Consider the following 21,963-nt stretch of genomic DNA (forward strand, 5'->3'; position numbering starts at 1 on the left):
CCCCCTCTCGTTTTCTCTCCTTATTACCATTTCATGCTATGGAAAAATTCGCCTCCCTCGTCCTCAACGAAATGCATGCGCGATGACTTCCCCCATTTGAGGGGGCCCAGTCAGCCTGGGGGGGCGAAATTTAGCGATTGTTCGTAAACATTCGTTTGCTCTCCCTTGATGTGTTTCTTACCTGCAGCTGGGTGGCTGGAAAGATGGTTCCTTTAGGTGCCGTCGTCCTAGCTTGGCCTTATACGGTTATCGGCCATATAAGGTCAACAGGACGAATTAGACAGGCGGGCGTCGTGGGCGTGTCGATCCTGACAAGCTCATTGAAGTGCCTCACTACCGCATCAAGTTTTCTCGTCCTTTCGGACTATTCGCGACCATTCGGACTATTAGCGTGCCGCCGGCTTTGACGGGACGCTCGCGCGCGTGTTATTTCATTCGCCTTTCTTCTAATCCAATAGCATTTGGGTGGCGATATGGATTGGTAGCAAATCACCGAATTAACACGTCGGCTCTTTAAGGCAAATTAACACGTTATTGCATAGAATGATCTGATATTGCTTACGCTCGCCTCGTGTCACTCATTGGCGGCGATGACCACAGTCGAAGACAGCCGCTTCTCCATCGCCTCTCTGCTGTCGGATCGCGGCTCGTCCGAGCTCGCTGTTCGTCGCAGCACCAGTCCCAGCGACGTCAGGAATCACGGTGCGTGCCGCCACCCTCGCGCAAGTCTCTTGTTTTATGCAGACTGACGGTCGTCAATTTGTAGTGGCAAAATGTATAGGCGGCTCGATTGCCGTTGCGCTCGAGAACAAGGAGTTGTGGCAGACGTTCAGCGTCGTCGGGACGGAGATGATTTTGACCAAAACGGGAAGGTAAGACAAAGACACGCACCGCAAGGTGCAGCGGTGTCCAATTGCACACACGCGCTTTCGCACAGGCGAATGTTTCCGTCGCTCTCCATGCGAGTGAGCGGTCTCGATCCGGACGCTCGCTACGAGATGTCGATCGAGATGGAAGCGCTCGATTCGAAGCGCTATCGCTACTGCTACGAAACGTGCAGATGGCTCGATAGCCACGACGAAGACGGCAGCGGCAACAACGGGAAAGAAAGGCCGCCGTCTCCCGACCTCGGCGTCGGCAGGCGACTCTATGTTCACCCCGACTCGCCTTCGACGGGAGCCGAATGGATGAGGCAAGCCGTGTCGTTTGCGAAGATGAAGTTGACCAACAATCAAACGGACGACAAAGGGCATGTACGGCGTAACGCGGGCGCGGGGGCGAGGGTTCAAGTATATAGAATCTTCCTCTCCCTATCAGATCGTTCTTCAGTCGATGCACAAATATCGGCCGCGCCTGAATGTCGCCTGTTCACGCACCGGCCAAGTGAGAAGCTTCACGTTCGCCGAAACGACGTTTATCGCTGTGACCGCTTATCAGAATCAGAGAGTGAGAGACCCCTCCTAAACTCGTTTCCTTCGAGCGAGACTTTTCCTTGATTCTGTCCAGATAACAAAATTAAAGATTGACTGGAATCCATTCGCGAAGGGTTTCCGTGAAGGCCGACAAGCGCCGCCGGACAGGTGAGCATCGGAACATTTCTCACACCTACGCAATCCGCTACCTGGCATTTTCCGTACGTAGAGACATTTTTTCCGCGTACGGCTGCAATAGCACGAGCAGCGCCGCGTCGTCTCCCGCCTCCCCGTACCACTGCCGCTGCGGGCTGCCCCCGCCTCCGCTGCCACCGCTACTACTACCGCCGCCACATCGACCTCCGTTACCGCGCCTGCCTCTGTCTCCATCGGCATTTTGGCGTACTCGACAACCCTGCTTCGTTGTGCCTGACTATTCGGACTTGTCGTCGTCAGACTCAAGCAGTCCCGGCCCGTTGTCGGGCGGTGGCGGCGCTGCGCATCATGTCGTCGCGCAGGATGACAGTCATTTCGGACCAATGCCTGTCATTATGAGAGGCATGTGGTTGTCCAGTCCCGATCCCTATAAGCGACCATCTCGATTCAGCGCGTCGCCCGAATCTGCTAATAAATAACGAACTGGGAACGAGAATGAAAATGCTATTTATTTAGAACATACGAGCCTACAATACACGCATGCAAGCTGCTATATTATATGAAACGAATCTTCAAGTAACCAGTTTGTGACACATATTCGAACATTTCACCAAATACGGACGGATGCAGAGGTACGCTGGTAGCAAGTAAAACGTGACCGAATACAGCATTCTTCTTCAGTACAGGACTTGGACTTTCCTAACTGAATCTAGTTTGTTCACAGATGTGGTTGAAACGCCTATAGGCAAACCAGAGTCGTTCAAGTTAACAATCTGCTCTCACCGTACGTTACCGGGCATGATCTGGCTTATTTCTTTGTGTCCTGCAGTTGCGACCCCAGTAGCAGTCAGGTCGTTGCGTCACTGGATCTAAGGGGGGGTGTTCAAATTCCACGCCAAACCGCTTGCATGCATTTTTTTACCAGGCAAGTCATCGTCGGGCAAATCCTTTCGAAAGAAGTACGCCAACTCCTGCACGCTTTTCAGACAGCAGCGATAACAAGCGACAGTGTCTGACTTCAATCCTGGAAAGACTAAAAGTACGAAACGATTCTCAATACGACTAACGCATCATTTTATCTTAGGGATGAGCTACCGGCGCTGGTCCATTCGCGCGAGTCAAGTTTATTAGCGCATCCTTTCAAGACGTCGCGTATCGAGAGGCCATTCGACTCCAGATAATCCTAATGAAACTCGGAGGGGGCCATTTGTGTAGAGAAAAGGACAAAGCGGCAATTCATTGTACCTTGAGGACATTAGACTCAAAGGCGTTGCCCCCATTAATGATCCCGTTCAGATGATGATCAGCCAAGTTAATGTCTTTACGGTGCAGGAACGCGGGGCGTAGAAAAAGTCTGAGAGAAACCAAGAGAAAGTGCTGTGCTTGAACTCACCAGTGAAAGCCCCGAGGCAACCGCGGCAATTCGTCGCCTTACACGTCCAATAGAGATGGCAGTAGTACTGGCGGCAGACGTCGCCTAATCAATAAGGCAAGCCATTCAGAAGCGAAGACCGCAACGTAACGCAATTGATCAAAGCCATACACTGCTGCCTTGCAACGCCGCTTCCCAATGACGCCGAAGCGGCTGAAGTGGTGGCGGCGGTGGCGGCGGTGGCGGCGGCGGTAGCGAATATCCTATTGGGCATGGGTTCCATGCAACAGTGGCACAGCAGGTGAACGGGTGCGGGCGTGGGACACTGATAGCCTGGGTCGCTGGTGCCCGTCGCTTGAACGTGGGGACCTGCGTAACCGGGACAGAGCCGACATTTGAGCGGCGGAGGAGGAGGAGGAGGAACACTACAGAGAAAATAAGCATTCTGTTCCGCTTCGAATCCGCGTACAGCATTGACTTACAATTGGCTACGAGTTGGCAGGTCGTCGTCATCGTCATCGTCATCGTCATCGTCGTCTTCGTCTTCGTCTTCGTCGTCGTAGTCATCTGCACTTCTTCTCTGTCGTTTGGGATTTAGCTGAAAGGCAAAACCGTTCGTGCAAAGTCATCTTCTCTTTATACCTAATGGTCGCTGACCATGTCATGAGTGATTTTGTTTTCTTTGTCTAGGGCCTCTAATTCTTCTGCACTGCGTCGTTTGTCTGCGCAGCGAGTGAACGATCGACCTAAATCGACATGCCTGCAAGAACTCGCGATACCTGGGTGTTCTTTTAGATAAGCGACGACTAAATTGTTGACGATGTGATTCTTGCTAATGCGAACTACTTTGACGCGACACTGCAGTAACGGAAACGATGAGAAGTCAAACGACGACGTCGACGTCGACGACGACGTACGTGCGGGCAGACGTTGGATCTGGCCATCCACTGCGAATAGCATCCGCCACAGAAAGAATGCATGCACGGTTGAAGACTGATGCAATCGTGGAGAATTTCTCGACAGATACCGCACTGCAGACTCTCTTCCATTTCATCTTGAACAGCGTCCGCCTGAGGTTTGCTATCTGGACAAGCCTTTTTAGGTTTGGGTTCCTAGGAAAAGATAACAAGTCGACGCGTTTGCTCGAAGGCTAACCAACCTCTTCGGCATCTAAATTACAAATATGTGATTTCGCGTCTGTGCGCTTTCAAAAGACGCTGGTTTACCTTCAACGTCATTATCACTCATTTCTAGTGTCTGCTGGGTCTGGTTGAGATTATCGAATCTCAGAATCACGTCTGCACAGTTGGTGAGAGGAGAGAAAAAAAATGACGAGATATCTCACGTACTAGAGGCATGCCCTGGTCCTTTGTACACCAACTTTATCTCGCTACCATCACCTAATTGAGCTCTCTGTGGGGACAAGGAAGGTCTTTACATTTTTTTCTCTCTCTCTCCAACTGCATCGTATAACGTACTTCTTCTTTCTTTAGTTTATTGCCGTCAACTAGAGTCCCGTTCGTGCTTTGAAAGTCAGCCAATCGGTCAGGCAAGATTTTTGAGCTCTAGAGCCTACCTAGAGTCTTCTATCCATATTTTGCCGTCGTCGTCTTTCTCTATGAAGCAGTGGCGACCCGATACGAGCCGATTTCCGGTCAGGCAATAGTCGTTTGCTACACGACGGTCGACTATTCGGTCAAAAATGCCATCGCGTTCCGGCAAACGTTCACCTCCGAGACGGCCGATTGTAAACTTTGACTTTTCGTCGCTAATGGAGTGCACGGCGTCGTCGCTCGTCAGCGATACTAAGCGTGCCCACGATGAAGACATCAGGCGGGCGGAACTTGTAGCGACGCGCTTTAGCGTGGGAATCTTACGTTGTGCTCACGAGATCGATGTCGGTGTTCCTGCTCGCTGTACTAACCGGATTTCTCGGCCTGTGTGTTTGGAAAGGGCTGCAATTAATCCAGCGGTACATCGCGAATCGTCGAAAGTTCATGAAAGTCCAAGGGGCGCCTCACCATCCCTTCTGGGGCCACCTCCAGCCGGTAGATTCCGGGCCGCATCCGCGCCTTATCTAAAGAGTGTGTGCTCTAGCATCAACTGTCGATTCCTCTCGGCGAATCATCACTTGGTTTCATCATGGAATGCTGTCGATCGTTCGACTGGCGCCCCTTTCGGATGATGCTCGGCCCGTTCAGGCACGCCGTCGCGATATCTCATCCCGACGATCTGCAGGTCATATTGAAGACAGGCAAGGACAGAAAAAATCGAGTACGAAGTATCTAGCTTAGAAGATTCTCCTAGAACCAAAAGCCGAAGCCATTTATTCGTTGCTTCGACCGTGGCTCGGTTAGGCGGGGCGGGGGGTGCATTCTTTCCCCTCTCACGTGTTTGGTATAAAAAAAGGAGACGGCTTGCTCATCGCTTCGGGCAAACTCTGGTCTCGAAATCGGAGACTATTGACGCCCGCGTTTCATTTTAACGTTCTGAAGCCGTATGCAGCTATTTATGCTTCTTGCATCAACACTGCAATGGTAGGACCAAGGTCACGAAACAAAATCAAAAAAACATTCCACTTTTTTTCTATGTGTAGGAGGTGTTGGCACCTTTTGCAAAAAATGGAAACCCTGTGGAAATTTTTGGCGTTGTGAGTCGAATGGCTGTGGATATTCTGCTGCAGTGTGCTCTTAGCCACAAGTCGGACTGTCAGACCAACCGGTAGTAGGGTATTACATAGATTAATTGTTGAAACTATGGACTGCTGTGATTTCAGGGAAAAGACACCCTACGTTCGCGCTATTCTTCGCGTTTGCGAACTCGTTATGGACAGAGCACTGTAAATGCAAATTTGAGTTAGATGTGTCACATTCTTTTCCGTTTTCAGATCCGTTGCTCACCAATCGGATTTGATCTACGCTTTCAGCAGAAACGGAAGAGAATTTCGATTGTTGACCAAGTATGTCCATGATTACGCTGAAAAAATCATTCAAACAAGAAGAAAAGCTCTTGAAGTATTAATTGAACGCCTGCTTGTCTTTCTCTCTTGACACTTGTGATTTTAGAGCAATGGAAATGTAGTCAGTAGCCGCTATCGAGACTTCATAGACATTCTTCTTGAAGCTAGGGTAAACCGTTGAATGCCATGGCTCTAATTTTTTCGTTTCATTTTGCTGTCATCGTAAGGACGAAAAGGGAATGGGTATGAGCAACAAGGAGATTCGCAACGAAGTGGACACGTTCTTGTTTGAAGGACACGACACCACAGCTGGAGGTAAATAGAAAGAAAGGTACAATACCTTCTCACTTCGAGTCCTGTTGTTTAGGCATCACTTGGACTCTCTACTGCTTGGCAAGGCATCCTGAGCATCAGACGCGAATTCGAAACGAAGTGAAGGAAGTTCTCAGCAATGGAAGAACAGAGTTTGACTGGTTTGGTCATATTGTCAACAGGTCTCACGTTGTTTACCAGCGTCTTTGTGCAGGGAATCATTGAATTTGCTGACTCATACGACTCTATGCATCAAGGAGAGCATGAGACTGTTTCCGCCAGTGCCAACGATTCACAGGGAACTGGCTAATGAGACGAAGCTTAGAGACTACGTTCTGCCCAAAGGTGCTAGACTAAAGTATATCTTGATGAAAGATTAGTTGGTTTTGTGCCAAAGGTCAGTGGATCTTTGTCAATATCTACGGTTTACAGCGTAATCCTGAATTCTGGAAGGATCCAGAGGTGACTTCACTTGACGTTGTGCGAGGGGAAATCTTATCGTATTTAGAAATTTGAGCCAGAACGAATGAAGGACAACCGTCATCCCTACGCCTACGTTCCTTTCTCTGCAGGACCCCGGTAAGAGAATAGCAAGCCTAGCGTATACAGTAGGTGTTCACTGCATGCTGTAGAAATTGCATTGGACAGCAGTTTGCTTTGAACGAAGAAAGAATGGCAGTGGCAAAAATTGTCAACCGGTCTTCACATAGCACAGTTGCCACAAGTAGCCCAATCACTTCGTCCTTTTTTTTCCAGATACGAAATAGAGGTCGTGGAAGAGCACAAGTTTGAGCAAGTCGTAAGCGTCATCTTGAAACCGTTAGGAGGAGGGCTCATGCTTCGCTTCAAAGAACGCCAAAATTAGGCACCACCCGTTTTCAGGTTCTTCACTTATGTCTACTTTGATGTGCTTAGGTAGAACAGCGCGTGTGTGTGCGTTTGGGTGTGTTTGGACTAAAGTTGCACAGTTTGAGTCTTTTTGCAGAGACGTGCAAGCATGCCTGACATTTGTAGAAGAGATTGCACCCCTTCTGTTATTCTTAGATGAGTTAGGCCAATTTCCTTCAACAGAAAAAGTTAGAAGGGCACTTAAAGGGAGAAGCAGTAAAAAATTTGCCTTGATAAATTCTAGTTTGAGATACTCTGCCATTTCCATTGTTTTGCAGACGCGAAAGATGCTGGTAATGATGTCGATTGGCGAATAGCCCAACTGCCACAAATGGGCCATGATCTTGTAAGCCTGATGCATGTCTGATCGAGTGCAGTGTAGTAGCATCTCTTTGATGAGAACGGGATGAGGCTCGTCACAAACCTACACGTCTCAAGATGGTACTATATCAACGAATTGTGTATTTCGGTAAAACCAACCTTGAAAACATTCTCGCTATTTATAAGACCGAAACCGGCGTACGTCGACTGCAAGTTATTGAGTGCCTACAAAGAATAAGAAAACTTTGGGGAGTAGCAGTTTGGTTCTCACCTGTCTCATATCTCCTTGGGAAGTGAAAATAATTGCTTCAAGTCCGTCGTCAGTTTTTGACACCTTAGCAAGAGACGCCAAAGTTCTCAAACAAAGGCTTGTGATGAGAGAAGTACAGTAAAAACCTCTTCCTTTTCACAGACATCAAGAAGTCGCGACAGCACTTCGGCATCAGTCAATCGCACAAATCGTATAACAGCACAACGCGATTGAATGGGTTCTGGAGAAGGTTGTAGCAAAATCTACGGTCAGAACTCAGTGTGACGCTCACCGATGATCTTCTCGGATTGATTGCAAGCTAACGCAAATCTTGTCGTACTAGAATATATCTCCATGGTCCTTCTTAGAGCCTGCTGAGCACCTTCAGTCATGCTATAAAGACGTCAACGGACAGATAAGGCAGATACACATCTTGTACCTGTCAGCCTCATCCAGAACAACGATCTTATGACGACCCTTAGGTAACGTGACCTTCTGTTGAGCAAACATTTTAATTTTGTTGCGTACAACGTCGATTCCCCTTCATCACGTCGTTGAGTGTCAAGGAAATGTAGGTTTTAGTCATAACCTGTCATTTGATGCATTTAATTCCAAGACGGCGTCTTTGAACGCTGCTCCCAAGAGCGTTCTAGCTAAGCATAATATGCTCGTCGTTTTTCCCGTACCGGGAGGTCCCTGATTAATTAATTAATTAATTAATTAATTAATTGTGATTTTTGTACAGCAATTATTATGTTGGGCACATTTCCGTGTTCTGCAAACACCTGCAAATGGAGAAAGTCTTTTGGGGCGTCTCTTCGAGTTGACAACGGACCTCAAGCCTTTTCACTGTTTCCTCGTTGCCAACTACATCGCGTAGTCGAGTGGGACGATATTTCTCCACCCTGAATCAAAGATTTAACGAGTCGGCGTCAGTTCTGGAGGCAATGCGAACCATGGAAGTTCGTAGGTCTTTTTCGCCCGTTTTGAGCCTGCGATCACGCCTTTTGTTTCTTCTACTTCCGTGACGTCCCTTTGGGATTTCTGATCGTCTTTTTCGTCACGAATTGGCTCGTCAACGGCCATTTCTTCGACGTCGCTCATTATGTCTCGTGTGTTTCCATGTCCCGGACATTCTAACGGCGCTTTGAATTTCTCTCCGCAATGGCGAGGACGCAAACTGGTCCGAACGCGGCAAAGAAGAAACGAAGGGCATTAGTGAGGCGTATTGTTCTCGAGACTTACTTCCTCTAACGACGAACACAGGCCCAGTCTCCAAAGCGACAAGGGAAGAGAGCCAAGCGAGCCAAAAAAGAAAGGAATGGAGGCAAACGCGAGCGAAAAATTTATCCGTCTAAAACGACGACTTCAAGATGGCGTCAACTTGGCAAAAGAACGCTCGAGACGATGGAATCTGCTCTGAAACAAGCATCGCAGTAGGCGGCAATATCTCGCGCCTGCAAAATTGATGTTTTTGCTAGACTTTGTCTTGAAGATGTAGGCGTAGGAGCAAAGGAAATTGTGAGCAGAGTTCAAGAGAGGTCAGTGACTTGCACGTATCTAAGCAACCTAAGCCATTTGATCAACTGAAGGCTCTTGGAACGGCTAAAGGCAACCAAAGGTCCCGCGTCTATTCGACAAAAGTCTTCTCGGATTCAAGGAGTACACATTTATTTGAGTAACGGTCTGCAGCAGCTTATAGTGTTTTGTAGTTGAATGTAGCTGAGCTGGTGGAAATTGGTGAAGAGGAGATAGAACGTTTGGACGAACACGTTGAGAATAAGAGACTGTGGGTGGCATTGCACGAAATCTATTATTCGATGTAAAAAAGACCGGATTTCTTAGACATTTGAATGAAAGACAAGAAACTGATGATGATGCAAGACTGCAAAGGCTGGAACAGATCGTTCTCAAGGTAATTGAATTGCCGCAACTCGAGTTTTGTGCAAGGATTTCATTGTAGACACGCTTACCAGTTGCTTCAGCAGAAGATAACCTGAAAGACATACTTGTCAATGCACTACCGGCTAATTAGGCTATGTACCCCTCACATGACAATGCAACAAAATATCACGTGATCGCAGTGGCTGTACCGCTAGGGTGTGGCACCGATTTGTGCTCAATGGAGAAGCTTTTCGTCGTCCTGGTGGCGTCGTCGGTATTCGGTGCATCGATTTTATCAGCGCCACTTGACGGCGACTGCGTTCGAGCGTTCAAAAGAGAATCTGGACCGTCGCTTCGCGACGGCGCTTGTTTCGAGCTTCTCGCCGACGTCGTCGTAGCACGAAACGCGCGAATGCGAGCGTGCGAGACGATTCGTCGCGACGGATTGTGCGCGCTGCTGCAAAACGCATCGCTGTGCGAGAAACTAAGCGGTAAGCGATCCCCTCCCCTCTCCGCCCCCATTTCATTCGTCGAACGCTTCGAAAACCGCGTTCTTTTCCAACTCCGCCGCAACAACGATCCCATTCAGCCCGAGAACCGGCGATGTTGTGACGTATTTTCGTTTTGCATCTTTGGGCGTAGGTGGTGGTGGCGTGACATCCGATGCCGTCGTCGCCGAATTCCTAATGGAATGCCCCGCGTCGTGTCTTCGCGGTCGATTTCGTCTGTGCCCCGAAGACGGTGCGAGTACGTGAAATTCCGCTCGCCTTTGTACAAACTGTATGCATGCCTTTGTGCGACAGAGCCCGCCTCCGCCGTCTCCGCTTCCCGGAAGCCGCACTACGTCACACTTCAGAATCCGGCACCGGGTACAAGTCTCCTTTCGCGCACGCGTTGACCACGCCCATAATTAAGATTCTTGATTTTTCTCAGGAATCGCTCTCGCCGAACCGTTCATACCAGAGCTGACGCTGGCACCTAGGACACCAACCAGCAGCAGTCCGCCGCCAACCGCTCTGACAACAAACGCTTCGACGTCAACGACGTCGATTTCAGAACGGAACCAAGGACGGAACAACGAGCAGATGCTGATAGGCGTTGGGGTTGGCATAGGAGGTTTTATTGTGATTGCCGGTGCTGGTCTCGTGGTGATGCTTCGCTGGCGAAGACGCGTGGCGATGTCGACTCGGTCGAAGGAGCTAGATGATCCTACGGGGATGGTGGAACTGCCCGAGGATCCTGTTGCCGTTGTTGGCACGCTTCGACCTCGTCACGGGGATCACAAATCCAATGCGTCTATCACTCGCGTTCATATTGGTAATAGGTCCTCGGGGTAGCCGAATTTTTTTCTTGGATTTCTTTTTTTAGTTTCAATTGGCGTTCATTCCGCTGGACATCATCCCATCACAGACGACGACGTGTACAGCGAACAAGTGTGCCCTCAGCCGTTTGTGGTGCCAGGATGGACCATGGATTCGCTGCAGCAGCAGCTCTTAGCGGGAAAATTCACGACTCCCGAAGTGCTGAGGGAGAGCCTGCAGTCAGCTGGAATGAAGTTGAAAGGAAGGTGAGGAGACACGTGTGTATAACGAGATAATAGAAGATAAAAAGGGAATGTTAGTGGTTCGTCTGGTGAAGGAACTCCTAATTGCAATGTATATGCCGCACGCTACAGAGGAGAAGCCGTCGATTTGAAGATGCTCTCCAACAAGCATTCTCAAGAGAATAAGTACGTAAAATTTTTCGTTTTTTGACGCTGCGCTGACTATGTACGATTCTAAGGCTCCAGTTTTTGCAAGAGGCATTTATTCACGCTCAGTTTTTCCATCCAAATGTCGTACAATTGGTTGGGATGGTAACCGTCGACGATCCTCTAATGATGGTAATGGAATGCATGGAAAACGGCACCCTTCAGCAGTACATTCAAAAGCAGTAAGAGAGAACTCGTCAAATCTTCTCTCCGCGTGATTCCACTTCTTAGCAATGGAAGTCGAGTACCTATCCGGCTTCATCCGGCGTTCCCACCGGGAACAAGCAGTCTCTTTGCCATGGCACACGACATTGCGTCCGGGATGACGTATCTCGAGGCGAAGAACTTTGTGCACGGGGTAGGGAAGAAAGAAAACAATGCTGGGGCCTTTGTTTGAGACTCTCTTCCTGTAGGCGTTGACCAGCTCCAGTATCTTCGTGAGCGTTTCCGGCGCGTGCAAGATTAGCAACTTCGGCGCCAGTCTCAAGCACTACATGCGCAAAGAAAAGGACGCGCCCTTTCGGCTCATTCATTTGCCCGTTCGATGGTCGGCACCCGAGGTTCATACCATATTGAACACGTGGGGTAAACATTTTATGCAATTCTTTTTTGCAGGTCTTGGAAAATAGCCACTTTTCCATTGCCAGCGATGTGTGGAGCTATGGAATAGTTCTCTATGAGCTTTGGACTCTTGGTGCCAAGCCCTATGAATACCTTTCAAATATCAAGGTACACACACACAATTTCAGTAATTTTCCGTCATTTTTTGTTTCTCTGTTTAGGTTTCTGAGCAGGTGCGGTCTGGCTATAGACTGCCTTGTCCGTCAAACTGTCCAGCCCATGTTCACGAGACTATGTTGGACTGTTGGTATGGAACAGAGCAATTTTCTCTGTTTTTTTTATTTGAATTTTTGCAGGAATTCGAATCCGACAGATCGGCCTAGTTTCCGCCACATCTTATCTAATCTTCCGGCCATAGCAGAAATGTGCTAGCAGGTGGTCTGTTCTACATATCATCAGCGCTATAATTACACGTGTACAGCGATAAGATGGCTCAAGTTTATTATTGTTCTTATACCTAATTAAAAAGCCCACTTTGTTTCCATTGTCATACTTTTCATTTTGTCTGCTAGATCATTTTCCTTAGTACCAGGACTTCCTAAAGATCAGAAAGTTCTGCATGTCTGAGTAGGTATCTCTAAAATTAGCCTTTGCCTTGCTTGTGCGCGACTTTGCTTGGATCCATTGGCAGGACAGGATAAAGCAAATCGACAATCATACTCTGAGGACTCTCGCGTGAAGACTGTTGCCTTCTAACCTAAAAACGAGCGCTCGTGCAAAAGCTGCTGAGAAATTGTTTTCGTGCCTGTCGGAAGAAAGGATGACTCAGGAGTTTTGCTGCCGTTGGTCTTGAAAGAAAAGTTCTTAGAATCATAGCAATGGATTTCTGTCTTTTCATTCATCATACCTTTCTGATGGATCAGTTCTAAGGCACGCATCAACAAACTTAATAATAGAACGTTGTTTGTAAGAACCTCTCAAAGTTGTTGCAGTACGCTAGTACCTGCTTAAACGGTGTTGAAAACGGTGGGTGGTCATCGGGAGTGTAGTCATCCGACAGAGGAGGCGGATCAGCTGTCAATTTCAACAGCATTACCTACACATACACAACAATACTAGCTGGAAAAGGCCTTTCGTTACGTCAGCTTGAACCTGAGTTGCAGTCAAATCGCCGTATGGCACTCTACCGTAAGCCATTTCTAGAGCGGTTATTCCCAGTGAATAGATGTCTGACTTTTGATTGTACCCAGCCAAATTCTATAGCAACAGGTGAAGCAAATAAAACAACCGCAGTTTCATTGCAAACTTGTTGAAAAATCTCGCCAGCGAGCCACGGATACGTGACTGCATGAGCAGGAAAATGATGCGCAGCTCGCTCGCGAGTTCCGTCTTTGATTGTTGCATAGACGTTTCGGAGGCCAGCAAGTCGAACGCCGCCATACCGATCGATCATAATGTGCCGGGCTGTCACACTTCGATGGATGTATCCCAACCCGTGCAGATAGTCCAAAGCGGAGACGACGTCTCGCAGAATAGCGGCAATAAGAAGTTCGGGCAAGCCGTCCTTGAAGCCAGCGTTTATGACGTCAGAACAAGATCCAAATTCCATGAACGGGAGCACGACCCACAGTTGATGACTGACGACGAAGTTGACGTAATACGGCATGATGCATTCGTGTCTCAGCAGCCCGGACACAAGCAGTTCATTCTGAGATACGATGAGACACAGTAGAACAACATCTCTATAGAAGATGTGGCATGACTTCTCTACCTGCAGCTCTTCCAGGTTCTCCGGAGAGAGAATCTCCAGGTTGGTACGCCGGACAATTAAGGGCAGCGACGAGGACACATGATGGGCCAGATAGACGTCAGTCGCTCCATCATATCCAGTTGCTAAGAAACAGGAACTGTTGATGACCAATTATGCCGAGACTTCTATTTCTTACCAATTTTGAGATCGCAGCAGTAGTCGTCTGCCCGAGGTAAGAAGGTTGCGTCCGCTTTTGCTGCTGAGCTCTCAGTCTGTGCTAAACTAGATCAGAAAAGTGGACGGCGTTTCTCTAGGAGCTTTACCATCGTTCGTTCGGTTAGAAGACGTTTATTTATCTTATCTGAACGTCTTCATGTTTCGGCAAAGTCGAATAGAGTCGAAACAGAGCTCAGTTTGCACTTTTCTAGCGCGCTTTCGTGTGTCTCGTGACGCGGGCTCGTGACTAAAAATGAAACTCGTTGTCTTTCTGCTTCTCGGCGTCGCTCTGGGTTTCTGCGCCGGTAATGGCGTGAACGGTGGCGGAACTTGCGTCGGATGCACAGTTCTAGTCGGCTTAGTCGAGCAAATAGCCGAATATCACAATCGCACGGCTGTCAAAGCACTCGAAATGCTTTGCAACTATCTGCCCTCGGGAACCTTTCGCCTAGCATGCGACACGCTCGTCGAACACTACGGTCCGATCGCGATCAAACTAATCGAAGAGCGCGAGTCTCCGGACGTCGTCTGTCTCGCACTGGGCCTCTGCACGAGAGAAAGCGGCGAAACGTGCCACCTATTTCCACTACCGAGCGACTATCGACGCCGCGTCGACGCGATAGCAACGCGACTCAATCTTCATCGGCAATCGAGCCTCCCGGCGATATGCAATCTGCCGGGAATCGACGAAATTTGCGCGTGGATCGAACGCTTCGCCGATCAGCACGATCCGCTCGACGACGTCGACGGCGATCGTTTTTCGCCTTTGGACACGTTTCGCGGCGCTTCGTGGCGCGGACGCGATTGCGACGACGTCGATTCGCGCGTTCATCCCGGTCGTCGGACGACGGACGACGCGCTCGCCGATACGAATTGCAACGGCGTCTACGGACGCGATTCCGTCACGGGACGAACGTACGAGGAACTTTGGTGCGCCGACGCGCAGTCGTACGGCACGTTGTTGCTAGGCGACAGCGTCGGCGCGCATTTTCATTTGCCGCCGGCTTGGCTCAACGTGACGCGTTTGACTAAAACGGCTTTTGATCATGTCGTTTTTATTGCCGGGAATGAGTTGGATTGGCCGCAATTCTCGTCGGTGACTGGTCACATGAATATCAGTTGGTTGGATGTTATCGAAGGTCCTGTCGATTCGCTTTATCTTCGTCTGCTTGAGCAGAATCGGTGCAATCATCGTGACTATCAGAATATAGGTGAGTACTGTAGAAGGAAAGAAGTACATTGTTTACGAAAGAGAGACTGTATCTCCCTACTTTTAGGTGTGAATGGAGCGAGAGCCAGTGCCATGGCAAGTCAAATTGTGAAATCGATCAGTCGAAATCCAGTTGACGATTATCCGCTATTTATTACATACGAAGTGGTGGGCAACGACGTTTGCAATGGGCATCCTGGAACGGAGCACATGACCACACCGGAGGAGTTCTATGCCGAGAATAAGAAGGCGTTTGAGTACTTGGATGCTCACATTCCAAAGGGATCAAAGATGATCATTTACGGGCTCGTCGATGGGCGCGTTTTGTATGACAACATGCACGATCGTATTTATCCTATTGGAGCCTTACACAACGACGTCACCTATGCTCAGTTCTATCATTATCTGAATTGTCTTGAAATTTCACCGTGCTTCGGTTGGATGAACGTGAATGAAACGTGGCGAAATAAGACTACGGAACGAGCTTTCGAATTGAACAAAGCTCTAAAGGATCTCGTGGATAATATTACGCTGACCAATATTGAACTGTTGTACTTCGACGACGTTCTTACGCGGGTTATTGAGTACTGGAAGTCTCAGGGAGGCGAAACGTGGCAGCTGATCGAACCAAGTGATGGATTTCATCCGAATCAGTTGTCGAATTCTCTCACTGCCAAAATTGTTTGGGAAAGGCTGATGAAAGACTATCCTCATTGGATTCCGCCTGTGAATCCGCACAATCAGAATATAACGAATCGATTTGGGAATCAAGGTGGATACTAAAGTACAGTGCTTTTTTCCTTTTTGTAATTTCACTGCGTTAATCGTTAACTACACGTGGCCTCACGCCTCCAGTGCGCAAGCGTCAAGACTCGAAATATGTCGACGTTCACCGTGTTCGTTGGACGTTTGAGCCGCAGCACTCGCTCCAGAGATCTCGAAGACGCCTTTCGTCGCTACGGACCAATGCGCCGTTGCGAATTAAAGACGGGTAAGAAGCGCGAGTTCACCTATCGAGTGCTAACGCTCGTTTTGTAGTCGGCAGAGGAATGGGTGAGCCTAATCGACGCTCCACGACGTCCGCGACGCACTTCACGCACTTTATTTCTAGCTTACGGCTTCATAGACTACGAAGATCGACGCGACGCCGAGGTGAGGCCCCCTTTCTCCTTCCGCGATCGTCGACGCGTCTTCGCCCCTAAAACAATGATCGAATCGGCTGTAACGTGGATTGCTCTCTTAATTAAGCTTATTAGCCAGAGTCGACATTTCACAAAACCCGCGCACCACTCCGAGCCACTCCGCTGCCATGACTCTCAGTGACTCACTATAAAGTCCATATCAAAAACGACTGAAAAAAACGTGCCTTCTGCTCGCCTGCCCGCCTCCCGACTCGCTCACGAGCCAGCGACGTTAACCACGAAGATAATCTGGCGGCAGCGGCGTCGTCTTTCTTTCGCTTTCTCCTCTTTCTCCTCCTCTTTCTCCTCCTCTTTCTCCTCCTCCTTCTTCTCAGAGACCCTTTCTAAAGACGTCTCTGTCTTCTCTCAGGATGCCATCCGTCACGAGCACGGTCGCGAATTACTTGGCTGCAACATCGTCGTCGAATGGGCCAAAGGAGAAGACTACGTACGTTCTTTTTTTTTTTAGAAAAAAAGTCTCTTCAGACGAGTAGAGGTGCGGAAACTTTTTCTGTCTTCTTTTTCTTTTTATTGTAGAGACGTCGCGGCGACTACTCGCGTCGAAGTAAGTCGGAATTCAATTCCCAATCCAAGATTTGACGTTTTTTCTCCCCTTTTCGTTGTTTCTAGGTCCCAGGTAATTTGACTTCTCGTTCATTTGTTTCCACCTGGCAAGTACCGTTTGATATGCAGGAGATCTCCTTCGCCACGCTATGGAAGGTAAGAGGATTCGACTGATTGATTGATTTATTGAATTCATTCATTCATTGATTGCGGTTGCCCTCATTCACGAATTATTCTCCCCGTTCCCTATTCATAACTGCTAATTGAGCTCATCCGCCTTTGCAATGATTTACTTTCTCTCTAAGTGGTCATTACCCAAGTAGATCTGAATGGGTCTGCGGTAGGCCTGTTTATTGCCCAACGCACACGCAGTCTTCCTCTTTAAGAAAGAATGTAATTTTGTGCGGGCCACCCGCGGGGCTCTCCGACTCTGTCGAATGAAGGAATGCGGTGTGCATGGACAATTTCTTCTCTCTTTAGCCGACGATCGCCTAGCTACGGTCGAGGCCGTCGCTCGCGTTCGCGAGACCGACGTAGGAGCCCAAGTCCGGATTACAGGCGTCATCGCAGTCGTTCGCGAAGTCGCGATCGACGTCGAAGCTATCGCTCGCGAAGTCGCTCGAGGGATCGACGTCGACGTCGGAGCTATAGTCGAGAGCCGGAAAGACGACGGAGTCCGAGTCCGGCTCGCGGTGATAGGAGAGGCGAGTCGCCGTCTCGCGAGCGACGACGAGATGATCGGAGTCCGGGGCGCGGCTCCGACAGGTGAGCGGATTTTGTGTAAGGCATGTTTGCTGACGGTGCAATCCGTACGCAGGTGTTCGTTAACGCCAACAGCGTTGTTGTAGATTCTGTGTTTTAACTAGCTTCGAGATTGTTCGTTATATCAACAGTTCGGGGCTGCCCCTCTGGCACGCCAAACCGGTTGGAGGATCCCACCCCTGATTTGTGTTCCATTTGTATTTTGTGGGTGGCATACCGTATTATCTCTTTTCTCCCTCCCCTCCTCTCCTCTCCTCTTCCTCCCCTATCCTCCCGACACTTAATTTCTCACGGAGACGGTTTTTCTCTAATTTCCGCTCCCGTTTAATGGAGTCGGTTTGACAAGATGGGGAGTGGGCTTGGAGTTTGTTCATCTGCCCCTCGTGGTATGTCGGTTGTACTGCATAATCGATGTTCTTTCTAATTGTGTTGTTCCTGTGCCCACCCACCGGCGCACCACCTGACCCCGTCACATTTGTAGCTTAAAGTGTATATTGCGTTGTTTAGTGGAGGCGCGCACTAAAAGCAGTCAAACTTTGGGTATAGTAGAAAAAATCCATTATTGAATAATCAGTACTGAGATCTGCGAAACTTTTAGATATATAAAATCGGGGAGGGGGAGAGGGCATAAATTTGATGATTTAAACAGTAAGTTAGTGGTAGCTGCTATTGTATGAAACATGATGAGGCCAGCGAACTTGGTGTGCGGTACCCACTTGAGCGGTATCTCCGTAGCCACTTTGCCAAGCGTGCGTTGGCGGCGGCGTTGGAGGTGGCGGCGGGGATGAAGCGACGGGAGGCAGTATAGGCTGCTGCGATTCTGGAAACGGAAACGCTGTTCCCGTCGTGGGGGTTCCCATCGGTGTTTTACTACTCATTGGAGCGGCGTACTGCGACGGAGTAGGTGGCGGCGGCGGCGGCGGCGAAAATTGAGCGAACGATTTAGATAGCGGCGGTATAAATCCGCCGCGGCCAGTACCGGAATTCCCTAATTGATTATCTGGCGTGTGAGGGTCGGGTAGTAGCGGCGGTCCTGAAGCATAACCAGGTGGAGTTTGTTTGTAGTAGATGCTCGGTGAGAGTCCTACAGGACGTAGTAGTTTCGGTACCAATTTCTGTGGGATTCGCTCCCTTTCCTTACCCGGCGTTGCTGGCGATAGCATGTGCTGAAATAGTTGTCCTTCCTGGTACGGCGATGTCGCCGTTCCCGGCGGTTTGGCCAGCTCGTCGAGCTGCTTGAGTCGTCGCTCTTTCGAGCGACGATTCTGAAACCAAACCTGTATGACGCGCATCGTCAAACCGGTTGATTTCGCTAGTTTTTCTCGCGTCGGTCGCGACGGTTTGGGATTTTGATCGAACGCCGTCTTGAGCATGTCCAACTGTTTGGCCTTGATCGTCGTTCGAGGTCCCCGTCGCCGTCCCTCCGACGACGGAGCCGACGTCGGCTCTTTCGTCGACGTCGATCCGTCGTCGCAGTCTCGCTGCTCGTCACTTTTTTCGCTCGGTCCCGAATCGTCGACGACGGTCATTTCATCGTTCGGTGCCGTCGCGGTCTTTTCGTCGTCGGCTCCTTTCCCGTCGCCGCCGACGTCACCCCCCGCACCTAAAAGGAACACCGTTTTAGCTCTCGTCCACGTGCGCATAAGGCAGTTGGAAATTTCGATGGCATTGTTTTATGCATTTGCTTATCGTAAATCAAATACACAAAGGAAGCTTTCTCCTCCTCTGCGGGTGGAACCCTGTTTACATAAGCCTCCGAATGGCTTGCCTACCTCAGAAAGGCAAGGTTGGCCACGTATTTCCCCATCAGGAAATCGATTGTTGGCGATGGGGAAAGTATGCGAAAACAATAGTGTAGGACGAAACGATATTGGCTTGCGGAGCGCGGCCTCTCTTTACTGTGTAAAGAGCTCGCGTGCGACTGTTAGCCCCCACGAAATATGCGCACACGTTGCGCTTCGATGTAAACGCGTGCACTCACCACCGGTGACGAACGTCGTGCTGCAGGAACAGAGCAGCTCGTAGTCGCCCAACGCCGCGTAGCGCTGACCGGTGTCGAGAAGGCGACCGCACGCCGTGCACTTGAAGCAGCCTACGTGGTACACACGCTTTCCGGCACGTCTCACGAGATCCTCCGGCGAAATGCCTTCGCGACATCCAAAACACTTTGCACCGTACGTCCTACGAGACACAGAGTGACGAACGTCCATACACACACGTGGTTCGCATGTATAAAACGTTCAACAGGGGAAGCGATGTTAGTGAGGGGCGACGGTCGATTAGACGGTGTAAACAAAACTTGGCCTTACACAAAGAACCGTCCCCTTAGAGACGCGTCGTCTAACCTGTAGAAATCGTTCTTGCAAAAGAACTTTCCGTCGCGCGAGAAGCAGCGCTCGGTGAGCGTCGCTCGGCACTGGACGCAGCGAATGCAAGTCCCGTGCCATACTTGCTCTTGTACGCGGTATACGAATCGGTCTGCGATGACCTGCGAGCATCCGGCACACTGCATCGCCAGAGGCTATTTTCCAGATGTTTATTGATAAACGCCTTCGACTACCCTCGTCGTATTTCACACCCAATTGAAGTACGTGGGGTGAGCTAACGATGCCACCGCCGACTGGACAGGCTACGACCCACCTGTGACCTTATATGGGGAGGTCAATGCCCACAAGTGGAGGGGGGACTGGATACGCCTCTTTGACATCATCTCTTATGACCAGTGGCTCTTCTGCATTGATTCATGCACATTTGCCTAATTTATATTTCCCTAATGACATTTCCTCTCGGGCTTGTTGCTAATATGCTCGGAGACAGATCGAAAAGTATCGCAATCATGACTGGCATTCTTCTACTACAGACTAGTTGTCGTAGCAAATCGGTGCCAGATTTTTGCGGTCTAATAGTACTCGGCTTGATGAAGGAGAGAATTTAATATGAATCCGAACAAATATACACGGAGACCCCAGCGCGGTTCTATCAGTGACCGCAATTGAATGTTGGGCCGGAATTTCAGGGTAGAAAATAATCTGCTCCTTTGTGAAGGGAAGAAATTTAATCAAAACGAGACAAGACGGTTTGTTTTCCATAGGCACGCGAGCAGAAAAGTGCGGTCTGGTATGGCTAGCGGCCTAGCGCACGGTAATTCAATAACGAAGTGACCTGCAGGCAGCACTACTAGCTGCACTCGATGCGAAACTCGTCTCTTTGGAGGGGCTATTTAGGTATTTATTGAAATGCTTTGTTCTTGAGCAAACGTTTCTTCTACGTCTTTAGGAATCGTTACTTTGCGAAGATCGTCCATTCCCTTTTCAGGTTCATCAGAGATTAACAAATTGATCAGACTCTCGCACGTTCTGCTGACGCTGGCATCCTCTTCTTGTCGGTGCAGCTCTCTTATAATAACGTAAGTGTTCTTCTCCTTGACGAATAACCGACCTTTCTTGGTACTACACAGCTAGAACAAAATCATCACTCGGGAAGTGAAAAAAAGAGAAAGAAATTGCCTGCATTATGCTCTCGAGCAACATTTTTCTGATGTCGGCTTCCGGTTCTCTCGTCTTATCTTCGCCTAGGTACTGCAAATCATCTGGCAATGCTTTCATGTCCTCCTCATCAAACTCTTCAGGCCCAGCTAAAGGCAAGAGAAGATGAGGCAACAAGTCCACATGGTAACCAAGCAGCCAGTCATGATATTCTACGACAGAGTCAGAAAAAAAATTGCCAAGCTACAGTAGGAGGATTCAGACCTGTTTCAAAGCAACAATTTCTGATCATGCTGACAACACCTCGTCGCCTGCTATGACTTGAACGGGAAAAGTCAATAAAAGGTAACAAACGTTGAAGTATTTTTCTCGTCTTGTCGAGCACGAGTCGTCGTCCCTCGTCGATTTGAGTTACATTAGCCAATATCCAAACGAAATAATCCGTCGTAGAACTTTCGCGACTCGAACGACGATCGTCGCAAAACTCGTCGACGACGTCGTGAAATTTTCTACCCTCGCGAAAGAGACGTACGAACTCGCGCGCGCCGTCCTCCGATCGCGTGAAATTCGACGAACATCGACAGGCATCGAACGCCGAGTCGTTCGACGTCGTCAACGAATCGACGAGTCGTTCCGCGCAGTCGCACGTCGACATTATTGCTCGGGTTTCGTCTTCGGCGGCCAGATTGATGAGAGCGGCAAAGGCGTCGGTCGCCAGCGCGCGATCGCGCGTCAATTCGAGCAAGGCGTCGATGAGCGTCGGCCGAACGACGAAAATTCGACGCCCGTCTCGACTCGCCGTTAGACCGAGTGCGTAGTCGAGAGCCACTCGCTTCGACGCTTCGTTCGCGTCGACGCGAAGAAAGTCGACGAGGTCGTTCATTCCACGACTCGGAGCGCGACCACTCCCCCGCGCGCGAATGCACATGT

At 49.4% G+C, this 21,963-nt stretch overlaps 10 protein-coding genes across 16 annotated transcripts; 5 read left to right on the forward strand and 5 right to left on the reverse strand.

Annotated features, from left to right (window-relative positions):
* The first annotated feature begins 88 nt into the window (after positions 1-88).
* LOC136187405 (T-box transcription factor TBX22-like) lies at positions 89-2,148 on the forward strand. Of its 2 annotated transcripts, XM_065974991.1 has the most exons (7): positions 89-481; positions 543-702; positions 767-872; positions 938-1,253; positions 1,318-1,446; positions 1,507-1,580; positions 1,642-2,148. In XM_065974991.1, the coding sequence occupies exons 2-7, from the start codon at positions 591-593 to the stop codon at positions 2,045-2,047; spliced, it is 1,143 nt and encodes a 380-aa protein (XP_065831063.1). In that variant the 5' UTR covers positions 89-481; positions 543-590; the 3' UTR covers positions 2,048-2,148. The 2 variants fall into 2 exon arrangements, with proteins under 2 accessions (XP_065831063.1, XP_065831062.1); XM_065974990.1 differs by having other exon boundaries at positions 89-702.
* Positions 2,059-4,787, reverse strand: LOC136187399 (E3 ubiquitin-protein ligase CHFR-like). Of its 3 annotated transcripts, none has more exons than XM_065974982.1 (16): positions 4,671-4,787; positions 4,517-4,613; positions 4,419-4,464; positions 4,290-4,353; positions 4,167-4,238; positions 4,100-4,110; positions 3,858-4,052; positions 3,598-3,798; positions 3,423-3,538; positions 3,112-3,365; positions 2,962-3,045; positions 2,814-2,887; positions 2,664-2,751; positions 2,491-2,601; positions 2,362-2,437; positions 2,059-2,307 (listed from the first exon to the last, which is right to left on the reverse strand). In XM_065974982.1, the coding sequence occupies exons 1-16, from the start codon at positions 4,768-4,770 to the stop codon at positions 2,268-2,270; spliced, it is 1,629 nt and encodes a 542-aa protein (XP_065831054.1). In that variant the 5' UTR covers positions 4,771-4,787; the 3' UTR covers positions 2,059-2,267. The 3 variants fall into 3 exon arrangements, with proteins under 3 accessions (XP_065831054.1, XP_065831053.1, XP_065831052.1); XM_065974981.1 differs by having other exon boundaries at positions 3,598-3,662; positions 3,720-3,798; positions 4,517-4,782; XM_065974980.1 differs by having other exon boundaries at positions 4,517-4,782.
* LOC136187401 (cytochrome P450 4A10-like) lies at positions 2,356-7,256 on the forward strand. Of its 3 annotated transcripts, none has more exons than XM_065974986.1 (19): positions 2,356-2,607; positions 2,653-3,553; positions 3,631-4,139; positions 4,195-4,370; positions 4,434-4,988; positions 5,038-5,194; positions 5,248-5,292; positions 5,350-5,477; positions 5,537-5,661; positions 5,717-5,779; positions 5,828-5,954; positions 6,006-6,068; positions 6,127-6,214; positions 6,267-6,372; positions 6,426-6,556; positions 6,609-6,673; positions 6,720-6,790; positions 6,844-6,909; positions 6,968-7,256. In XM_065974986.1, exons 5-19 carry the CDS (start codon positions 4,836-4,838, stop codon positions 7,074-7,076), a joined length of 1,497 nt encoding a protein of 498 aa, XP_065831058.1. In that variant the 5' UTR covers positions 2,356-2,607; positions 2,653-3,553; positions 3,631-4,139; positions 4,195-4,370; positions 4,434-4,835; the 3' UTR covers positions 7,077-7,256. The 3 variants fall into 3 exon arrangements, with proteins under 3 accessions (XP_065831058.1, XP_065831056.1, XP_065831059.1); XM_065974984.1 differs by having other exon boundaries at positions 2,653-2,809; positions 2,865-3,553; positions 3,631-4,370; XM_065974987.1 differs by lacking the exons at positions 2,356-2,607; positions 2,653-3,553 and having other exon boundaries at positions 3,592-4,370.
* LOC136187406 (replication factor C subunit 2-like) lies at positions 7,046-8,805 on the reverse strand. Its single transcript, XM_065974992.1, has 11 exons — positions 8,626-8,805; positions 8,506-8,575; positions 8,414-8,455; positions 8,260-8,366; positions 8,110-8,211; positions 7,963-8,063; positions 7,817-7,911; positions 7,692-7,754; positions 7,580-7,645; positions 7,329-7,523; positions 7,046-7,273 (listed from the first exon to the last, which is right to left on the reverse strand). The coding sequence occupies exons 1-11, from the start codon at positions 8,772-8,774 to the stop codon at positions 7,166-7,168; spliced, it is 1,098 nt and encodes a 365-aa protein (XP_065831064.1). The 5' UTR covers positions 8,775-8,805; the 3' UTR covers positions 7,046-7,165.
* LOC136187398 (uncharacterized) lies at positions 8,787-12,415 on the forward strand. Of its 2 annotated transcripts, none has more exons than XM_065974979.1 (18): positions 8,787-8,888; positions 8,937-9,106; positions 9,152-9,211; positions 9,263-9,332; positions 9,383-9,459; positions 9,516-9,585; positions 9,634-10,045; positions 10,197-10,295; positions 10,358-10,423; positions 10,488-10,871; positions 10,923-11,121; positions 11,176-11,283; positions 11,337-11,486; positions 11,536-11,662; positions 11,718-11,864; positions 11,920-12,033; positions 12,087-12,172; positions 12,222-12,415. In XM_065974979.1, exons 7-18 carry the CDS (start codon positions 9,709-9,711, stop codon positions 12,295-12,297), a joined length of 1,893 nt encoding a protein of 630 aa, XP_065831051.1. In that variant the 5' UTR covers positions 8,787-8,888; positions 8,937-9,106; positions 9,152-9,211; positions 9,263-9,332; positions 9,383-9,459; positions 9,516-9,585; positions 9,634-9,708; the 3' UTR covers positions 12,298-12,415. The 2 variants fall into 2 exon arrangements, with proteins under 2 accessions (XP_065831051.1, XP_065831050.1); XM_065974978.1 differs by having other exon boundaries at positions 8,788-8,888; positions 10,197-10,301.
* LOC136187407 (STE20-related kinase adapter protein alpha-like) lies at positions 12,302-14,044 on the reverse strand. Its single transcript, XM_065974993.1, has 10 exons — positions 13,939-14,044; positions 13,812-13,887; positions 13,637-13,758; positions 13,172-13,573; positions 13,018-13,122; positions 12,869-12,961; positions 12,773-12,810; positions 12,671-12,713; positions 12,520-12,622; positions 12,302-12,463 (listed from the first exon to the last, which is right to left on the reverse strand). Exons 1-10 carry the CDS (start codon positions 13,939-13,941, stop codon positions 12,387-12,389), a joined length of 1,062 nt encoding a protein of 353 aa, XP_065831065.1. The 5' UTR covers positions 13,942-14,044; the 3' UTR covers positions 12,302-12,386.
* A 21-nt stretch (positions 14,045-14,065) lies between these two features.
* On the forward strand, positions 14,066-15,887 carry LOC136187400 (acyloxyacyl hydrolase-like). The gene is made up of 2 exons (XM_065974983.1): positions 14,066-15,042; positions 15,109-15,887. Exons 1-2 carry the CDS (start codon positions 14,085-14,087, stop codon positions 15,822-15,824), a joined length of 1,674 nt encoding a protein of 557 aa, XP_065831055.1. The 5' UTR covers positions 14,066-14,084; the 3' UTR covers positions 15,825-15,887.
* An 18-nt stretch (positions 15,888-15,905) lies between these two features.
* LOC136187413 (serine/arginine-rich splicing factor 3-like) lies at positions 15,906-17,762 on the forward strand. Its single transcript, XM_065975000.1, has 7 exons — positions 15,906-16,032; positions 16,080-16,094; positions 16,153-16,193; positions 16,593-16,670; positions 16,760-16,787; positions 16,853-16,942; positions 17,267-17,762. The coding sequence occupies exons 1-6, from the start codon at positions 15,921-15,923 to the stop codon at positions 16,861-16,863; spliced, it is 285 nt and encodes a 94-aa protein (XP_065831072.1). The 5' UTR covers positions 15,906-15,920; the 3' UTR covers positions 16,864-16,942; positions 17,267-17,762.
* A 15-nt stretch (positions 17,763-17,777) lies between these two features.
* On the reverse strand, positions 17,778-20,182 carry LOC136187403 (LIM/homeobox protein Lhx5-like). The gene is made up of 4 exons (XM_065974988.1): positions 19,894-20,182; positions 19,530-19,729; positions 18,690-19,151; positions 17,778-18,632 (listed from the first exon to the last, which is right to left on the reverse strand). Exons 1-4 carry the CDS (start codon positions 20,058-20,060, stop codon positions 18,202-18,204), a joined length of 1,260 nt encoding a protein of 419 aa, XP_065831060.1. The 5' UTR covers positions 20,061-20,182; the 3' UTR covers positions 17,778-18,201.
* Positions 20,183-20,754: 572 nt separating this feature from the next.
* On the reverse strand, positions 20,755-21,961 carry LOC136187832 (protein HGH1 homolog). The gene is made up of 3 exons (XM_065975543.1): positions 21,298-21,961; positions 21,055-21,245; positions 20,755-21,005 (listed from the first exon to the last, which is right to left on the reverse strand). Exons 1-3 carry the CDS (start codon positions 21,959-21,961, stop codon positions 20,769-20,771), a joined length of 1,092 nt encoding a protein of 363 aa, XP_065831615.1. The 3' UTR covers positions 20,755-20,768.
* Positions 21,962-21,963: the final 2 nt, after the last annotated feature.

The sequence above is a fragment of the Oscarella lobularis genome, chromosome 5 (assembly GCF_947507565.1).
Source record: "Oscarella lobularis chromosome 5, ooOscLobu1.1, whole genome shotgun sequence".
NCBI lineage: Eukaryota > Metazoa > Porifera > Homoscleromorpha > Homosclerophorida > Oscarellidae > Oscarella > Oscarella lobularis.

What these genes read in the sequence shown, in the direction of transcription:
- LOC136187413 (XM_065975000.1), top strand. Translation starts at nt 15,921, where the DNA reads ATGTCGACGTTCACCGTGTTCGTTGGACGTTTGAGCCGCAGCACTCGC. An exon ending in AAGATCGACGCGACGCCGAG is followed by an intron (nt 16,194 to 16,592) that starts GTGAGGCCCCCT and finishes GTCTTCTCTCAG; the next exon opens with GATGCCATCCGTCACGAGCA. An exon ending in GGGCCAAAGGAGAAGACTAC is followed by an intron (nt 16,671 to 16,759) that starts GTACGTTCTTTT and finishes TTTTTATTGTAG; the next exon opens with AGACGTCGCGGCGACTACTC.
- LOC136187398 (XM_065974978.1), top strand. Translation starts at nt 9,709, where the DNA reads ATGTACCCCTCACATGACAATGCAACAAAATATCACGTGATCGCAGTG. An exon ending in ACTTCAGAATCCGGCACCGG is followed by an intron (nt 10,424 to 10,487) that starts GTACAAGTCTCC and finishes GATTTTTCTCAG; the next exon opens with GAATCGCTCTCGCCGAACCG. An exon ending in AAGCATTCTCAAGAGAATAA is followed by an intron (nt 11,284 to 11,336) that starts GTACGTAAAATT and finishes TACGATTCTAAG; the next exon opens with GCTCCAGTTTTTGCAAGAGG.
- LOC136187403 (XM_065974988.1), bottom strand. Translation starts at nt 20,060, where the DNA reads ATGCAGTGTGCCGGATGCTCGCAGGTCATCGCAGACCGATTCGTATAC. An exon ending in TGCAAGAACGATTTCTACAG is followed by an intron (nt 19,730 to 19,893) that starts GTTAGACGACGC and finishes TGTGTCTCGTAG; the next exon opens with GACGTACGGTGCAAAGTGTT. An exon ending in CACGACGTTCGTCACCGGTG is followed by an intron (nt 19,152 to 19,529) that starts GTGAGTGCACGC and finishes TGTTCCTTTTAG; the next exon opens with GTGCGGGGGGTGACGTCGGC.
- LOC136187405 (XM_065974990.1), top strand. Translation starts at nt 591, where the DNA reads ATGACCACAGTCGAAGACAGCCGCTTCTCCATCGCCTCTCTGCTGTCG. An exon ending in CAGCGACGTCAGGAATCACG is followed by an intron (nt 703 to 766) that starts GTGCGTGCCGCC and finishes GTCAATTTGTAG; the next exon opens with TGGCAAAATGTATAGGCGGC. An exon ending in AAACGGACGACAAAGGGCAT is followed by an intron (nt 1,254 to 1,317) that starts GTACGGCGTAAC and finishes TCTCCCTATCAG; the next exon opens with ATCGTTCTTCAGTCGATGCA.
- LOC136187832 (XM_065975543.1), bottom strand. Translation starts at nt 21,961, where the DNA reads ATGTGCATTCGCGCGCGGGGGAGTGGTCGCGCTCCGAGTCGTGGAATG. An exon ending in AAATTGTTGCTTTGAAACAG is followed by an intron (nt 21,246 to 21,297) that starts GTCTGAATCCTC and finishes ACTCTGTCGTAG; the next exon opens with AATATCATGACTGGCTGCTT. An exon ending in TGCTCGAGAGCATAATGCAG is followed by an intron (nt 21,006 to 21,054) that starts GCAATTTCTTTC and finishes ATTTTGTTCTAG; the next exon opens with CTGTGTAGTACCAAGAAAGG.
- LOC136187400 (XM_065974983.1), top strand. Translation starts at nt 14,085, where the DNA reads ATGAAACTCGTTGTCTTTCTGCTTCTCGGCGTCGCTCTGGGTTTCTGC. An exon ending in TCGTGACTATCAGAATATAG is followed by an intron (nt 15,043 to 15,108) that starts GTGAGTACTGTA and finishes CCCTACTTTTAG; the next exon opens with GTGTGAATGGAGCGAGAGCC.
- LOC136187399 (XM_065974980.1), bottom strand. Translation starts at nt 4,770, where the DNA reads ATGTCTTCATCGTGGGCACGCTTAGTATCGCTGACGAGCGACGACGCC. An exon ending in ATAAACTAAAGAAAGAAGAA is followed by an intron (nt 4,354 to 4,418) that starts GTACGTTATACG and finishes TTGTCCCCACAG; the next exon opens with AGAGCTCAATTAGGTGATGG. An exon ending in TTGCCTCGGGGCTTTCACTG is followed by an intron (nt 2,888 to 2,961) that starts GTGAGTTCAAGC and finishes TGCACCGTAAAG; the next exon opens with ACATTAACTTGGCTGATCAT.
- LOC136187407 (XM_065974993.1), bottom strand. An exon ending in TTTCAACACCGTTTAAGCAG is followed by an intron (nt 12,811 to 12,868) that starts GTACTAGCGTAC and finishes TCTATTATTAAG; the next exon opens with TTTGTTGATGCGTGCCTTAG. An exon ending in CAAAGTCGCGCACAAGCAAG is followed by an intron (nt 12,464 to 12,519) that starts GCAAAGGCTAAT and finishes TCTGATCTTTAG; the next exon opens with GAAGTCCTGGTACTAAGGAA.
- LOC136187401 (XM_065974986.1), top strand. Translation starts at nt 4,836, where the DNA reads ATGTCGGTGTTCCTGCTCGCTGTACTAACCGGATTTCTCGGCCTGTGT. An exon ending in GTTGCTTCGACCGTGGCTCG is followed by an intron (nt 5,293 to 5,349) that starts GTTAGGCGGGGC and finishes GTATAAAAAAAG; the next exon opens with GAGACGGCTTGCTCATCGCT. An exon ending in CAAGAAGAAAAGCTCTTGAA is followed by an intron (nt 5,955 to 6,005) that starts GTATTAATTGAA and finishes TTGTGATTTTAG; the next exon opens with AGCAATGGAAATGTAGTCAG.
- LOC136187406 (XM_065974992.1), bottom strand. Translation starts at nt 8,774, where the DNA reads ATGAGCGACGTCGAAGAAATGGCCGTTGACGAGCCAATTCGTGACGAA. An exon ending in AAGACCTACGAACTTCCATG is followed by an intron (nt 8,576 to 8,625) that starts GTTCGCATTGCC and finishes TCTTTGATTCAG; the next exon opens with GGTGGAGAAATATCGTCCCA. An exon ending in GTTCTGGATGAGGCTGACAG is followed by an intron (nt 8,064 to 8,109) that starts GTACAAGATGTG and finishes ACGTCTTTATAG; the next exon opens with CATGACTGAAGGTGCTCAGC.